At 34.0% G+C, this 17,200-nt stretch overlaps 3 protein-coding genes and 1 non-coding gene across 4 annotated transcripts; all 4 read left to right on the top strand.

Annotated features, from left to right (window-relative positions):
* The first annotated feature begins 7,005 nt into the window (after window positions 1–7,005).
* LOC107896996 (wall-associated receptor kinase-like 14) lies at window positions 7,006–10,821 on the top strand. The gene is made up of 4 exons (XM_016822327.2): window positions 7,006–7,271; window positions 7,533–8,317; window positions 9,207–9,281; window positions 9,397–10,821. The coding sequence occupies exons 2-4, from the start codon at window positions 7,576–7,578 to the stop codon at window positions 10,668–10,670; spliced, it is 2,091 nt and encodes a 696-aa protein (XP_016677816.2). The 5' UTR covers window positions 7,006–7,271; window positions 7,533–7,575; the 3' UTR covers window positions 10,671–10,821.
* Window positions 10,822–11,243: 422 nt separating this feature from the next.
* LOC107958535 (uncharacterized) lies at window positions 11,244–13,835 on the top strand. The gene is given in 8 exon segments (XM_041082051.1): window positions 11,244–11,548; window positions 11,906–12,101; window positions 12,302–12,484; window positions 12,486–12,522; window positions 12,640–12,730; window positions 12,889–13,120; window positions 13,122–13,181; window positions 13,268–13,835. Coding segments are annotated over 8 exon segments (1,410 nt in total). The 3' UTR covers window positions 13,574–13,835.
* Window positions 13,836–14,961: 1,126 nt separating this feature from the next.
* On the top strand, window positions 14,962–15,035 carry TRNAI-AAU (transfer RNA isoleucine (anticodon AAU)). Its single transcript has one exon. It is a non-coding gene; the product is annotated as a tRNA-Ile (tRNA).
* Window positions 15,036–15,550: 515 nt separating this feature from the next.
* LOC107896988 (oxygen-evolving enhancer protein 1, chloroplastic) lies at window positions 15,551–17,199 on the top strand. Its single transcript, XM_016822316.2, has 2 exons — window positions 15,551–16,122; window positions 16,329–17,199. Exons 1-2 carry the CDS (start codon window positions 15,883–15,885, stop codon window positions 17,085–17,087), a joined length of 999 nt encoding a protein of 332 aa, XP_016677805.1. The 5' UTR covers window positions 15,551–15,882; the 3' UTR covers window positions 17,088–17,199.
* The last annotated feature ends 1 nt before the right edge of the window (window position 17,200 follows it).

The following is a 17,200-nucleotide window of genomic DNA, read 5'->3' as shown; positions in this document are numbered from 1 at the left end:
GCCTTTCAACTTTACAAAAGATCATTTTAGCTTTTAATTTATTTTTGCATCTCTTTCGACTTTTGAATTTGCATTTTTGTTAAATCGCTCAAAATGGATGGAAAAAATTGACGTTTATCAACTTTGTTGACATGGCATACACATTGATTACCATGTAGATGACATGTCAACATTTAATTATTTTTTAAAATTAAAAAATTTATAAATTTTTAATAATTTTTAAATTTTAAAAATAACTTTTATAATTTTTGAATTTTTAAATTTTAAAAAAATTAATTAAATGTTGGCGTATGTATCGTTCGCAAAGTTAAAAAATATTAACCTTTTCATTTCATTTTGGGATGAATTGATTAAAAAATACAAGTTTAGGGGTTAAAAAGGAGAAAAATAAATAAATGGCTAAAATAATTTTTTTCTTGGTGTGATATCTTAAAATTAAAAGAAATGACTCATTTGATAATTATGTAACAAAAAATATAATTTTCTACTGAACTTGAATTAAACAAAAGAATTTTAATGTGTTAACAATTGAACTTGTATTTTCAAATTTATAATTTTTTTTTAAAATAAATTAGAGGAATTAAACTCCAGGTGTATAAAAAAATACAAGAAATTGGAGCATATTTTAACCTTCTTATTATATTATTTATCATATATTATTGTTTTATAACTGTTTATCTTTTAATTATGGAATTTTTTATATTTTATAATTAAATTTTTTAGAAGGTAAAATATTTAAACCGATATAAAATTCGCCTACCCCCTTAACAAAAAAAGAACCGATTATCTTTATGGTTTGAAAGATACCCACTTACCTGTTGAAGCTTGACAAAAAAAAATAAAAAAAAATACTATCTTCAAGTTTTAATTATTAAATGATTTTTAAATAAAAGGATAAATTTACCCTTTATCACTTAATTATTATTCAATTTAGGCTTAATTCAAAATTATGTCATTTGCTTGAGTTTGAGTTTGATTTTAAATTTTTTTTCGTAATTGAAGTTGATCTTTATCGCTATATTCCGTTAAAAGAATAGTCAAAGCTAATTAAGAAGTGCCACGCCATCACCTCATTAAATAATTAAATAAAATTTTTATATTAATGTTAAATAAAAATAATTATATTAAAATAAAATAAAATAAAATAAAAAACACCTCCCTCTCCTCCTCGCTTGTAACAATTTGGCTTCTATTGGTGCCAAAAAAGTCAATTTCTGAGCCATCCAAAAATTTTAAAACAAAAAATGATAGAGACAAGCACGAAGTTAGAGGGTAGAACAGTTGAACCATTAAATTGATTAAATTATTACATAAATAGTACAAAGATTAAATTATAAGGTGACTAAATAAGGAGATTTGATTTAAGATTTGAGCAGGTCCTTACTATACTAAACAATTAAACATGGACTTAAACTTAATTGACCCATAATTGACTTAAAAGTTAGTAGTAAGCATTGATCAATGCCATAAACATCCACTAGATCTTTCATGAGAAATTTGAGCCATTGATTAATGTTATTAAATGGAAATAAGGTATAGTAAATGAGCAAGAGACGCAAACCTTATTCATTCTCATCTCCTCTCCCACCGAACCAAGAAAGAAGAAAGGAGTTTTGGCTTTGGTTTTCCTTCATTGCCGTAAGAAATATTGGTAAGGTTTTCTTTGTGATTCTTATAAGCAATGATAGATATGAAAACTCACTTGTTAGATTAATAAATTGATGAAGTTTTAATGTAGAATATTAAGTTAGAAAGCCCTGAAATCTGAGTTGTTGAATTTAAATTTTATGTTATACATCTTAGAAATGAAGGTGATGTTTGTTAAATCACTAAGGATTTATTTGTAAAAAATGAGGACTATGAGATTTATTAGTAAATAATGATAGTTTGAGGTCCTTGGAGAATAGTTGTAAATCGGATTTAGATTTGATTGGGTAAATAGTAAAATAAGAGAATTTCAAATAATAAGATTTAAGGAAACTAAAGTGAAATGTTTGAATTATATATTTAATGATTAAAAATTAATATCATTTCTACACTCGTGTCATTGAGCAAGGTTGAAAATGAGGAACAACGTAAGGATAAAAACAGAAGACAAACAAATAATTCAGTGACGATTAGGTCTCATGGATACAAAAAGTTCGACAGTATCCATGGCTCACTTCTCAACTAAGCAACGTTTGTATAATCTTTAGAATATAATGTACTTAGTGTCAAAGCTAGCTTTAGAACCCCTTTCTATGATTTAAATTTAGAATGCTAGTGAATTGTAAGCTATATGTGAAGTGGTATGAATATGACGTTATGTTGGTATGCATGATCATTACATGGTGTTTACTCAATGAAACAGGTGTAGGTTGCATGCTAAGTAAGTTAAATTGATGTGTTCAGTTGGGTTATTTAGGGATTAATGTTTGATTATCACGTTGAATTCAATGTACGAGTTAATTTGAGTTATTTTAACTACGAATATGGTATCTTATATTTGACCTCAGTGATTGAGTCGGGTGTGAGGTGTCACATCATTTTTCTCCCTCTCTCTCACCACTATCTCTCCCCCTAAGTTTGAGCCAATGCACAGTAGAGACATTTGAGTATTTTAATGCTCCATTAAATGGCGATATAAAACTATGCAAATTGAAACTTAATCTAACTTGATGCTATGGCTGAATTTGATTCCAAAGAGGCCATCTCATACTGAATGAGGAGCTTTCAATGATATTCACAAATCACAAATACGTTTGAAAAGAAGAGCTGTAATCCTTGGTGTGGTAAGGTAAGGAGGTGGTGGGAATAGTGCTGCATTTGAAGTTGATTCAGATTGTTTTTGTGGTGCAGCTTAAGGATGTAATGTTACAACGGGATTTCAGGATCCCCACATTGTTTCACTCATGAATGCTAACAGATATTGATGGGTTGCTTTGGCTGTGAACTGGAATGCGATTCCCTACCGAGCTTTGGTGGGGAGGATTTCTTTTTTAATTTTTTTTATTTAATTAGATTTTATTGAGATTTTCTTTTTGACAGCGGTAAGGATCAACATTTGTTACAGAAATAAAGCTTAGGTATCTGATTCGAAAAAAAAAAAAAAAAACCTAACTCTAATAAAAGCACGGATTAAGAATCTCTTTTCAACTAAGCCTTCTATTTATTTGTTCTATCCTCAAAATTGTTTCTTTGTGGTTAATCATTTTTCTTTATTTTTTCGTTTATTATTTAGTAAATTTTTTATTCAAACTTTTTAAATAATGATAATTAATTAATTTTTATAAAAATAATTTAATAAATTCATCTAAAGATTAACATGAACTAAATTAAATATAAATTTAAAATACATTATTTTAATTGAAGTGAAATAGATTTTTTTAATAAATAAGTGAAATATATTTAATTTTATGGTAGTTTAAAAATAGAATTAAATTTTCATTATTTTGTAATTAAAAGAATATGTAAACGAATAAATTAAATAGAGTTAATTGTCTTTTTATTTTAAATTTTCTTAGAGTATTCTTCAAACTATAAGTGAAACTATATATTTTATAGTAAACTTGAGGGGTGAGTGATTTTTATCCTAATAAATATTAGGGTAAATTATATTAATAGTCACTCAATTATTAATTTTTTTTATCAACAACTATAAAAAATTATAAGATGGTCATTTAATATTCAATTTTGTCCTTTTTTGTCATTGGCGAGTTAACGTAAAAATAGAAACATCAAAAAATCTAAGCTAGTTGGATGACCAAAAAAATAAAAATTGAACAATTGAGTGACAATTTTATAATTTTTCATAATTAGATAACTAAAAACAAAACATAACTAAATGACTACTAATATAATTTACCCTAAATATTATATATTAAACATTGAAGGATACATGGGTGAATTAAATTGGAGTTGAGAAAAGGGTTTATAATAAGTAGAAGCCTCGATATGGGAAAAGCAAAAGCCTTGGTCTATAATTGCAAAGCATTTTGTTTACAACTGGCCATGTGCCATCCCCCTTTGACTTTCATTTCCAAATCTATGTACCCTCAACCAAACACTATATATATATTAGAACTCAAACTGAAGTGCTTCTTTTTGCCTGCCTTTTCAAATTTGAGAATAAAAAAAACATTTCACAAATCTATAACATAGTCGTAATCCTCCAAAAGATGATCAGCTCTCGTGAGTACAAAAAATTTGGAAACCATTTATTTATTTTTAGTGATATATTTTAAAGAGCTCATTCTCATCGATAATTCTCAATGGGTTGAGTGAAGTGGTATGGAACTTTGCTCGAGTGATGATTTGAAAATAAAATGTGATTTTTAAGTAGAATAAGATAGAGTGGAAGTGGTGGAAATCTACAAATAAACACATGCTGCTTTCTTAATAATCTTCTATACTTGCATGTGATGCCATTGTTTAACTGTAATTTTCTTTGCACCATTTCAGCTTTTTGTACCTAAAAGTTAATGTGTGGAAGTAAAATGGCACTACTTTTTCTCAAAGTTCTATTGTAATTTGCCAGGAATATGGTGAAATTTTACAGAAAGTAGATAACCTAACGGGAAAGTCGTTCAATTTTATCTGAAAAGCATTAAAAAATTAATTAATTATACGCCATGCATGACACCCTTGATGAAACTTTTTCGTATATGCTGCACAAATCAAGGCCCTGAAATATGAAAATAATACAACCTTCACTGGTCAAAAGTTGCTGCTTTTCTTACCAATAGCATTGCTTTCAAAGAAATTGAGGAGAGGGTGTTGCGCCTCTTTCTTTATCATTTCTCCTTTTCCTCTATTTTCATAATCTTAATTAAATTCGAAATTAATTTAAATGAAACTATTATCATTTTCATTCATAAGATTTAAAGTAGATGAAATATAAAAGCTTCTTAAAAGTTTATATTTGTTATTAAACATGTATCTATTTACCAACAAATAATTAGAAAAAGTGAAAGTGAATTTTTTTTTCCGGATATTTTAATTAAATTTAAATATTAAAATTATCATTGTTGACAAGAATTTACTTAAATATTACTTTAAAAAAAATGGATGAGTAGAAACATAAAATTATATACTATTTCTTTCCTATATTTTACAATAAGAAAGTAATTTAACAAAAAAAAAATCACAGCTAAGGTAATAATCTTGTGATGGTAAACTTTAGTTCTTGTTTCTATAAATTCAGAAATATAAGGGGGTAGAAATTAACACAAAATTTCCACATGGTTTTTATATTAAATTAGAATATGCAACCAGAATTTCAATATGTGTTTTACTTATCCTAGTATATATAAATAAATATAAAAAGAAAAGTCCTCTAATAGGATGCCACTCTGTCTTGTTGACTTTTAAACCTCTTGAGTTCTTCTAAATTAAACAAATCCTCCTAATAGAAAAAAGAAAAAGACAAGTCCTCAATTTGGATTAGTTTTTCTGTAATAAAAATTTTAACCTTTCAAATTAATTTGATTTAATTTATTATTGATATTTTAAAATTATAATTATAATCAGTTATCACATTCACCTAGCACTATTAAATTAATGAAACCCTATAAAATAATAAAATATAATTAGACAACTTCAATATAAATACCAAATGAAATGAAATTAAAATTTCTTAATTTAAAAAAAAAATCTTAATTTTTACCGCTCAATCAAAGTCTAATCCACTTTTAATATATTAAACAGTATAACTTATTTTTATAACAAATTAAATAATATCACTAAATTGAAAAAAAAGCCATATAATTGTTATAACAATATTTTATATCTATACTTATATTAAATGAGTTAATGTCATGAGTCTATTGAATAGCAGTTCAATTGAGAAATTATTATAATAATTTTTTGTTACAAGATTGTTAAATTAATCTTAATTTTTATAAGATGTTTTTTTTTCATTTTATATTTTTATATAAAATCAATAAATATTTAATCGTAGTAAAATTTGAACTTCTGAAGCAACGAATTTTAAATATTTAATTTTTTCATTTAAGATTCATTTTATTTTTATATGTACTTTTAGTAAATATATTTATTACATAATTTTTCACCTATAATGTAGGTGCGTGATAATCTAGTATATCTTTATTATAGTAAAGGAAGGAGAGTCAACTGTATAAAGGAGCAGTGATTAAACCTTTTGTTGGCACTTAAAGTAACATAGCCAAAACTAAATTAGATCAAGAACTGACTAATATATTAATTTAGTTAAAAGGGTTAGATCGATTTTAGAGTGAACAACTCAGAATTAGGGTTGACGAGCAAATTGTGAATTGGTTGAATTGTTCTTTAGCTCAAATTAATAGTTTCAAACCATAAAAAAAAAGGCAACCCACCCAAATACTTAAAAAATGATTTAAAAAAAAAGAGAGAAAAAAACTAACCTAAGTTGAAGTATGTAATCAAACCAATACAATTACAAACGCATAAAGAATCAAAATATAATTGAACAAAATTCACTTATAAAAGCCACACAGGTTAAGATTGAGATACTTACACATGACAATTGTGCATAATAAAATTCGAATCTAGATACTTAAAACCTAGAGTCTCACCATTTGTCAATGATATTAAGCACTCGTTGACTAATTTCATTGGATTTTAATTGAAAAAAATTGTTTTAAGAGTTATTTTTTTATTTATAGGATTAAAATTCAAGATTCTACTTCAATGTTTATAATATAAATCATAAATAAAACATATTCGATGAATTAAAATTAAAAATTAATTAAATAAGAAATAAAATTTAAAATTTGCTAAAATATTATTGTTTTTATGCTGAGTAATGATGTGGATTCCTTCACACATTTGTTAAAAAATATATATTTATGTTATTAGTCAAAACTCGAAACCCATTTTTTTATTGTGTGCGGTGCTGACCCACAATATAATATCTGGTTTGGTCTATCTCCGTAATTTAACCTACTTTTTGAAGGACATTTCCGTCTAATCATTTCCCTCATCTTCCCAAACTTAAAAGGGTAAAACAGTTATTTCATAATAATTAATTCACTAAACACTTGTCAATGGAGTTTTTAACAACTCTTCTTGTGTTATATTTAAAAACTTTCAACTCTCATTTCCCATTTCCTCTTCTTCTCCAAAATTCTCTTCTTTTTTTTTTGTTTGATTTGAAATGAAAACCAAAAACCCAAAATCAAAGTACTTCTAAAGAAGCGTTAACAAAGCTCAGATATTTATTTATTTGAAGCTCTGTTATTGAAATAAAGAAGAGGCAATTGTTGCAGCCATTGAAGAAGAAACAAGAACAAGTTAAGCTCATAAATATTCTCAACTAAACCAAGCCCATTCATTAAAAATTTCCTTTTTGAAAGAAATTTCCCGAATTTACAATGCATTGACCTTTCTTTGTATTAGCATTTATTGAGTTTAGATGGACTTCCCAACGCCATCAATCGATCTGCTTTAACTCCCTCTCCCCCCCCAATAACTCCTCTTTTTTTTTTTTCAATAACTACATGTTTTACCTTTTACTCTGTTCCTCTTATTCAAGCTCTGTTTTTTTTTTGTAGGAAGCTGATGTCGCTCTGTTTTCTTCTTTGAGAATCGAAAAATATGCCGTGCTATGCAAAATTACCCTTCTCAATAACCATAACATTTCTTTTTGTTATCTACCGAGCAAACTCAGTTAACTCGGAGAACAACAAGTGCCAAGGCTCCTGCGAAACCAGCAATTTCTCAAGCCCCTTACCCTTTCCATTCGGATTCACACCGGGTTGCCCCATCCAACTCAACTGCAACTCGACCGGGGTCGGAATTGGAGAATTCCTTGTCCTCAACATAACTTCCAAGGACATCATCATCGACCTTCACGCCAAATGCTACCGACCGCTTGCTTCACTCGCCGTTCTCTTCGGTGAGAACTACGCGCTTTCGGTGGACAACACTCTCCTTCTCCAAAACTGTTCCAACCCCTTACCAGGTCCTTGTGAAATAAGGCCAATGTTTCTAGAAAGGTCGTTTCAAGCTGGCCCTTGTGCTGCTAGGAGTGACAACATAAGCTGTTTCTCTAGCGGCGGTGACGGCGTCCGGCTGTTGAGTTTCGAGGAAGTTAATAAAACGCAGTGCCGTTTCTTGTTTTCCTCTACCGCTATTGTAGTTGACCCGGCGAGGAACTCAGCGGTCTCTGTGGATTTGGAACGAGTTAAATTGGAATGGTGGGTTAAAGACTGTAATTGCGACCCAAACGCTAACCGTACGGACGTCAAGAATGGTAACAAGACGGTGGGGTGTAAGTGTTTTTGCAAGGAAGGGTTTGAAGGAGATGGATTCAAAGAAGGCGGTGGTTGCCGGAGAGGTTAGTCAACTCTTCCAAGTCAAAGATTTTGTTTTACTAATTATTTTATTTTGTCGGGTTGTTTTTTTTTTTTTTTTGACTTGGATTTTAGAGCAAAATTATTGTGGGATTCTTGACTAGTAATGTATCTCTAGAAATGGTAGCTTTAACAGTTTAACTACATTTGAAAAGAAAATGGCGTAGAATTGTAGGAGTTGATCTCTTGGTGAAATCATATACAATTTGATGCTTTTGCACTATGGTTCATCAATTTTTGGCATTACTACGAACCAACATCAAGAGTTTCTGCATGTAAAGTTGCATCTTATTTAGTGGTTGAATTGCACCAAAAGATGAAACTTTTTTTTACCGGTAATGCGCGTCATGAATTTTCAACCTCAATGGTGGCTAAAATTGGCTGTGAGGGTCAACTGATCGCTCACCTTCATCATTATCCATAATTCTAAGCCTCTTCAAGAAAGGCAACAATGAGGTCAACGTCAACAAAAAACAGCGTTGTTGACTTGGCAAAACTAATGGAGTTTTCCATTCTTGGACACAATGTACTGTTTTGCTTTACATCTTTGTCTGATATTTGACTTGGCTCCCTCGTGGAAGTTAAGGGCATGCATAAAAGTAGATTTGGATATGGTAATTCACACCTCCTAAAGTATACGGATTTGTAATTTAGGAAATATGGCCGAAATTTAACTTCTTTGGTAAACAACTTGTTAGAAGGATCTTCGTATCAACTATGCACTACATTTATGAAAATATTTTAGCAACAAATACACAAATGTCTTCTTGATTCTGATCGGTGCTTGTCTATCGGAAAGTCAACATTTGCATATTTTATCGGTTTCATGCCTATAGTTTTTGACAATATGTTTCTGAATGCTACATTAATCAGTGCCCAGCTGCAATGCTTCAAAATACATTTCTGGCAAATGCGGGGGAACTACAAGAGTCGGTGTTCTGGTTGGAGGTAATTTGGCTGTAATTCAAAATAATTGTATTAATGTGTTCATCATCCATCCCTCTTATAGATTTTGTGTTCTCTTCTTTAAGTGACTAATGGACCACATTGTTTAATTTCTTAGGGCTTGTTGGTGGGGCATTGCTAATGGGTATTGTGGCTCTTGTATGTTTCTATTTGCGACGGCGTTCTAATAACATCAACAAACAGATGAGTGCAAAGCGCCTTCTATCTGAAGCCGCAGGCAATTCAAGTGTTCCTTGCTATGCCTATAGAGAAATTGAAAGAGCTACTAATGGCTTCTGTGATAAACAGAGACTGGGAACCGGAGCCTATGGGACAGTTTATGCAGGGAAACTCCACAGCGATAACTGGGTTGCCATAAAAAGGTTCAGATATAGAGATCCTGACAGTATTGACCAAGTAATGAATGAGATTAAGCTCCTTTCCTCGGTCAGTCACCCAAATCTCGTCCGCCTCTTAGGTTGCTGCATGGAGGAGGGTGAACCTATGCTGGTCTATGAGTTTATGCCGAATGGAACTTTATCACAGCATCTACAAAGAGAGAGGGGTTCAGGACTTCCATGGACAGTAAGGCTCACAATAGCTGCTGAAACTGCTAAGGCAATTGCCTATCTTCACTCCGTGAATCCGCCTATTTTTCACCGAGATATTAAGTCTAGCAATATCCTCTTGGATTACAACTATAGATCAAAGGTAGCTGATTTTGGTCTTTCCAGGCTTGGGATGGCTGAATCATCCCACATCTCAACTGCCCCTCAAGGAACACCAGGGTATCTTGATCCTCAATACCATCAATACTTCCATCTTTCAGATAAAAGTGATGTATACAGTTTCGGGGTGGTTCTTGTGGAGATAATAACTGCGCTGAAAGTGGTCGACTTTTCACGCGCTCATAATGAAGTAAACTTAGCTGCACTTGCTATCGATAGGATAGGAAGAGGCTGCGTGGATGAGATAATTGATCCATACCTTGATCCACATAGAGATGCTTGGACACTTTCATCAATTCATAATGTGGCCGAGCTAGCATTTAGATGCCTCGCTTCTCATCGGGACATGAGGCCAACCATGATCGAAGTCGCAGAAGAGCTAGAACACATCAGACTCAGCGCTTGGGTTCCAGGCATGTGCATCGAGTCTCCTGCAGCTTCCTCAGACGAAGAAAGTGAGAAATCATTCAACAAGTCAACGGAGATGTCCGATGTGGGAAGCCGGAGGCTGATGAAGTTGAAGCAAAGGGAAGGAGAATGTTTAACCACCTTATTAGAAGACGTAAAAAATAGGTCTCCTATATCAGTACAAGATCATTGGTCAAGTGGACAGAGCTCACCTTCAACAAACAGCTTGTTGGGTAATTCATCTCGGCGAGAATGATGAGACCTGAACAACAACTGCTTTGTGAATACTATTCATCCTATAAAAATTTTCTTTTCTTTTCACAAAATGTTAATCAATGTTGAAACCCGGAAAGTGTTTAAATTCGATTAGTAAAGTGATTACAATACTATAATCGTTTTGTTTGGAAGATTGTTAAATCTCATCAGCTCTCTTTTATCATTTTTAAATATATACCATCAACAAGATTCTATAATTCCAGCAGGCATTATATTTATATAAAAACATACAGCGGACTGAGAGAGAGTGGAGTCGTTGTGGAAACCATTTTTTGCTTTCATTTCCTCAGAGCCTAACCTTTCCAAATCAAAATGACAGAATCGTCTGACACTGATAATAATTTGACAAAAAAGACACCTTTTTCCTTTCAATTACGAAAGTACCCTTCATTTCTCTCCTTTAAAGCTTGTCGTTCAAGGTTTCGGTCTTTCCTTTCAAACCTCGATTTTCCGCCAGAAAGGATTTCTGGAAGGCGGGCAAGAGAAAGCCTAAGACCTGTTTTCGATTATCCATACTTTTGTATTTTTCGGTAAATATTAAAGAAAAAAAGTGATGGCTGAAGAAGAAGTTACGGCGGTGCCGGTGACGACGACAGAGCAAACACCAGAACCGAAAAAGGTGGAAACCCTAGAAGCGCAAGGTTCAATAGAAGCCACTATCGAATCTGCGGTTCGTGGAGGTACCGAGTCTACATGCAATAATGAGAACAACACTGAAAGCTGTGGGATTGCTCCGGATATTGGCCGAGCGAAGGCGCTGGAGTTCGCAGATGAGTTGACGGAGAAAGGATCCAAGGCTTTTAAAGAAAACGATTTCACCCAAGCTGCCCATTTCTTTCGCCGTGCCCTTGAAATCAGGTTTAAACCTTGTGCTTCTGTTTCATCTGATCTCTTTTCCATTTTTTATTTAATTTATGAGGAAATAAACTAAATCTATGATTCAGGGTTTGGTTTTACCCCCCCTTTTTAATTTTAATTTTTTTTCCCTTTCTTTTTAAGAAAAATAAAAATTTTAATTTTTTTTCCCTTTCTTTTTAAGAAAAATAAAAATTTTAACTTTTTTCATTAACTTGCATTATTATAATTTATGTTCTGTGAAGTAATTAAGATAGTTTCAAAGTGCAATTAGGTGCAAAAAACAATCAAACAGAGGTTTAGTGAATTGCCATTTGTAGCTGAAGTTATATTTAACTATTTAAGGTTTTTTCATATTAGGGCTTTGCATCACGGTGAACTTGCAGTCGCATGTCTCAACGTGTACTATCTGTATGGACGTGCACTGCTGTGCAAGGCTCAAGAGGAGACTGGTCCTCTGGTTTCTGTTCCGGAAAAGGATGGTGAGATTCTGCAAGACTCAAACAAAGAGGGGCCGACCAAAGGTGTTGTAACTCGGGAATCTTCAGTTGCTTCTGTATCAAGCAATTCGGAACAGGATGGCAGTATGTCTTCTGAGGGGATTATTTACCTCTAGTTGAATTGAGCGTTGTAGTTGAATCTCTTTCATTTTCGTTCACATTGTTGTGAATTGTGCATAACAGCTGCTCCACGATCAATGTTATAGTTCATAAACTAAATTGTTAACTGTTCTTTTACACATCCAGTTGGATTTAGTTCTGTGTTTCAGGTGAAAAAGACGAGGATAGTGACGATAGCGACACTGATGTGATTGAAGCTGAAGCAAATGAGGACGTGGATGAATCGGAATTGGATTTGGATTTGGCATTGAAAATGCTAGATATTGCGAGGGCAATTGCTGAAAAACAGCAGTTGGGTGACACCATGGAGAAAGTGGAGTATTTTATCTGCATTGGCTGAAGTTGACTTGGAAAGAGGTCAGTACTTGACTGCTCGTTGTAGCTTGTGTATGCTTTGTTGGGATGGGGAGGAGGAACCCTCTTTACCAGTTTTTATTGAAGCATCCATGCTTTTTTTCTGTTATGCTTCTTTAGAGGACATTGAATCTTAACTTGGCAGTTACCAGAAAGCTCTATCCATTTTGCAACAGCTGGTTGAACCAGATCACCGGCAAATAGCTGAACTGTATCCTTGTTAAGGTTGAAATATCTTTGTTTCTTTGGTTGTCCCCGGTTCAATTAAATAATGCGGTATCTTGGTCAGTTGAAGAAATGTGGATCTCCCTAAGTCAAACCTTCAATGTCATTCAGTTTTTATATTTTCTGCTTAACTCTATAATTTAGGAATTTTCGGATTTGTACGTGTTTGGAGATTGGCTCAAACCCCAAAGAAGCAATTCCATACGGTCAGAAGGCCATCTCAGTTTGCAAGTCTCGGGTGCAACGGCTCACGAATGAGATAATGATTTCCACTGGATTAGCATCATCTTCAGCTGCCTCTGAATTTGGTGACGGTGAACAACTGTCTAAGGGCTCTCAGACTGTTCTATCTGTCAAAGATAAAGAAGCAGAAATTGACAGATAAAGAAGCAGAAATTGACAATCTTGTTGGACTTGCTGAAGACCTGGAAAAGAAGGCAAGTGCAATTTTGATGATCTATTTGAACTAAACAATAATGATGTAAAACATACTTTATTATTCTGTCTATTTCCATATTTGTAGCTTGAAGATCTAGAGCAGCTGATCTCCGACCCAACGTTGATTATTGCAGAAATCCAGGGAATGGCATCTGGCAAGGCAAGGGGCGGTGAGAATAATGCATCTCCTGCTGCAGTGAACTCTTCACATATGTCTCCTGCTAACAGCAATGTAGATCATTTTGACTCTCCAACTGTTTCCACTGCTCACACAAATGGGGCCGCGGCTGTCACACATCTTGGCATCGTAGGAAGAGGAGTGAAGTGTGTTTTGATGAGTGCAGGTGCCGTAGAATTGAGCTCAATAAAGAAACCTGCAATCCACCCATAATCTGAGGGAGGTGGCATCAGTGCCTCCGGATTTTGGGTCCTAGATTTTGATAATGCCTAACTAGTAGTTATCGGGGTCTGCCGTTGAATCTTACCATCTGTAGTAGCAAACTACAGTTTTGGTTGCCTGTATTCATAATTGATATATTCTGCTGTAATATGCTTCTGAAAAACTCTTACCATTTTCGTGCAAAGCTCTCATATAGTAATGTATCTAATATGTAATTGCGGTACATCAATGGTTAGATATAATCATTTCCCTACATTTAAAAGCCTGATTGGAATTTTTGTATTGCGACATGCATTTATCCTTTTTTGTTGCTATTGGTGAATTTTAAACAGTGCCAAGCTTTTTTAATGCATTAACATATCTATCGACAATTATTGTTATTATTATGAAAACATGGGCGGAAAGGATAGTTGTGAGTGAATTGGACGACAGGAATATAACTAGCCAAAGCGATACAAACAAGAAGATAAGCAGGCAAAGTTTCTATTTTACTATTTAGCTAATTATGCAACAATGTGTTCGATTACATCAAAGCAAACGTTTCATTTTAAAGACCGAAAAAGGAGAAGGATAAAGAGATGTGAAGCAATATCAAATATCAGTACAAGATTTAAAAATCTTGCCAGCAAAGAAATTCCTAAAGAATGTGTTACAGGGTGGATTGCAGGCAATGTGGAAAGTACACTTGGGGTGGTTGTGGGAAACATCTATCCACACTCTATGCCAGCATAGATGTGGGAAAACACTGCATGTGCCGATCATGGCCTGGCGTTGTCATACCATCCACAACTAATGCGACAAACAACAACAATAATCAGCAACCTGCAACCCCAGTTTCAGGTTATAGTTTTTCTTTGACTTTTTGGTATATGAGGTTACTTGTCATAGTTTTAGTTGCTCTTTGAGGTCGTCTAATCTTTACTTCAATACCCAACAACAACATACTAGGAAAATGGGTATTTTTATTTGTTGACATTTAAACCTGTTGTTTCAAAAAAGCGAAAGGAAAGATGAAGATCATGATAAGCGAGCTAGGGACAAAAAAGCCAAGCTTGATGTTTTTGGTTGAATATGAATATGAAACAACTTTAAAGTTTTGTTTTGCAGGTAACCAGCAATCTTCATAAATGCTGTGGATGCATGCCAGATGTCATAGGGTGCTGCCTTAAGAGTAATGATAGGGCTAATATATGAATAAATTAAGCAGAGGAATAAAGAAAGGGGTTGGTTATTTTAGACTGGTTTTCCCACAAACACTGTCAATTCTCGTTGATAATCGTCAATGACGAATCTGTCTTTCCACGTGTATGAATTATTGAACTATTATACGAAATCTTGTAGCCTCTTCATTTATATAATAAAATCGTATTTGCCATCAAGGCCTATTAGCTCAGCTGGTTAGAGCGTCGTGCTAATAACGCGAAGGTCGCAGGTTCGAGACCTGCATGGGCCATCATCATTATTTTATGATTTTACTTCTCTTCTAGTTTGGGTTGGGCTTGCTACTTTGGACACTTTTTACATCCAAACGGAACCCAAACACAACAGAAGCTAATGAAAATTATTTGGTCCCTGTACTTGTGTAGGATTTGAAATTTTGTCCCTATACTTACAATGTAAAAAAAAAAATCAATCATTCTAATTTTTCAATTTAAAAATCCTAGTTCAATTATTATCTTTGTTGGTAGTTTCTAACAAAATTTTTCAACTTAATATATTTATTTTCTATCAATCATATGTCACATCATATGAGAAAAACCTAATCAAAATTTCAAGTTAACAAAATTTGACAAAAAATACTTATGAAAAATTAAAAATTTTTGACAGAAAGTACTTGTGATTTTGATGATTGCACTGAGATTTTAAGAAAAAAAAAGTAGGATTTAATTTTTAAAATTTTTTAAGTACAAAGACTAAATCTCAGATTGTATCAAAATATAGGGACTAACAGCATATTTTAACCAAATGATTTCCAACTCAAAGTACTCTCTGAGCACGATTGCCCAAGTGGAGGAAGGCCAACCACCAGAATTTGTATGGCAGAACTAACTTTAAGAAAATCTGTAGTCCCTCCACATCATCCACTATGACTAACACCTATTTTTATCCCATTTCACAAAATCTCCACGTGTCATACCCTGAAACCAAATACATTACCTTCATCCACCAATGGGAACTTCCCATATCCTATCCCCTTATCTTTACTCTCACCATTGCCACCAACATAATTGGCCCCTAAATTTCCCCTACGCTCTCACTAAAACAACTCTCTCTTCTTTGTTTTCCAATAGTTCGTAACAATGGCGGTCTCACTTCAAGCTGCAGCTACCCTGATGCAACCAATCAAGGTTGCTGCACCATCAAGGACCAATGTGCCGCTCAGGTCCTCCCAGAGCGTTTCTAAGGCCTTCGGTTTGGAGCCTGTTGGTGCTAGGCTTACCTGCTCTTTGCAAACTGACCTCAAGGACTTGGCTCTGAAGTGTGTTGATGCTACCAAGCTCGCTGGTTTCGCTCTTGCTACATCTGCTCTTGTTGTCTCGGTATGTACTTCTCGCCTCTCACTTGCTTCAAATTTCTGTATTTATTTTTATGTAGCTTAGGTAGGATTCTTAATGAGCTTGCATGGTGTTGTAACTTTGTCATTTGGATTTTTCATTTGAGCCAAGTATCATTGATTGCATACATAAGGATCATATACGATCCGTGATCTGAACAAATATGTTACAATGACTGGTTTGTTTTGAAGGGAGCAAGCGCTGAAGGAGTTTCAAAGCGGCTAACCTACGCTGAAATCCAAAGCAAGACATACATGGAAGTCAAAGGAACAGGAACTGCTAACCAGTGCCCAACCATCGATGGTGGTGTCGACTCTTTTGCCTTCAAGCCTGGCAAATACTACGCCAAGAAGTTCTGCTTGGAGCCCACTTCCTTCACTGTCAAGGCTGAGGGGGTTAACAAGAATGCCCCTCCTGAGTTCCAAAACACCAAGCTCATGACCCGTTTAACCTACACCCTTGACGAAATCGAGGGCCCTTTCGAGGTATCTACCGATGGCACCCTCAAATTCGAGGAGAAAGATGGGATTGATTATGCTGCCGTCACAGTTCAGCTTCCTGGTGGTGAGCGTGTGCCTTTCCTGTTCACCATCAAGCAATTGGTTGCATCAGGCAAACCTGATAGCTTTGGAGGAGACTTCCTTGTACCATCCTACCGTGGCTCATCTTTCTTGGACCCAAAGGGAAGGGGTGGCTCAACCGGTTACGATAATGCAGTGGCCTTGCCTGCTGGAGGAAGAGGGGATGAGGAAGAGCTAGCCAAGGAGAACAACAAGAGTGCTGCATCTTCATCAGGGAAAATCACCTTGAGCGTCACAAAGAGCAAGCCGGAGACCGGTGAAGTTATCGGTGTGTTCGAGAGCCTTCAGCCATCTGACACTGACTTGGGTGCCAAGACTCCAAAGGATGTCAAGATCACTGGTGTCTGGTATGCTCAGCTTGATTCATAAACAAGTCTTGTATGAATTTGTTTATTCTCGGCTGAGATTTTGTAATTTTTAAACAAGTGTTGCTAAACTTTGCAGTAATCCACTGAGAAACCCTTATCTTCTTTGTATGTTAC

This window comes from Gossypium hirsutum, chromosome A11, assembly GCF_007990345.1.
Source record: "Gossypium hirsutum isolate 1008001.06 chromosome A11, Gossypium_hirsutum_v2.1, whole genome shotgun sequence".
Taxonomy (NCBI): Eukaryota; Viridiplantae; Streptophyta; class Magnoliopsida; order Malvales; family Malvaceae; genus Gossypium; species Gossypium hirsutum.
Note: the sequence above shows the minus strand (reverse complement) of the source record. Positions and strands in the feature narration are given on the sequence as shown.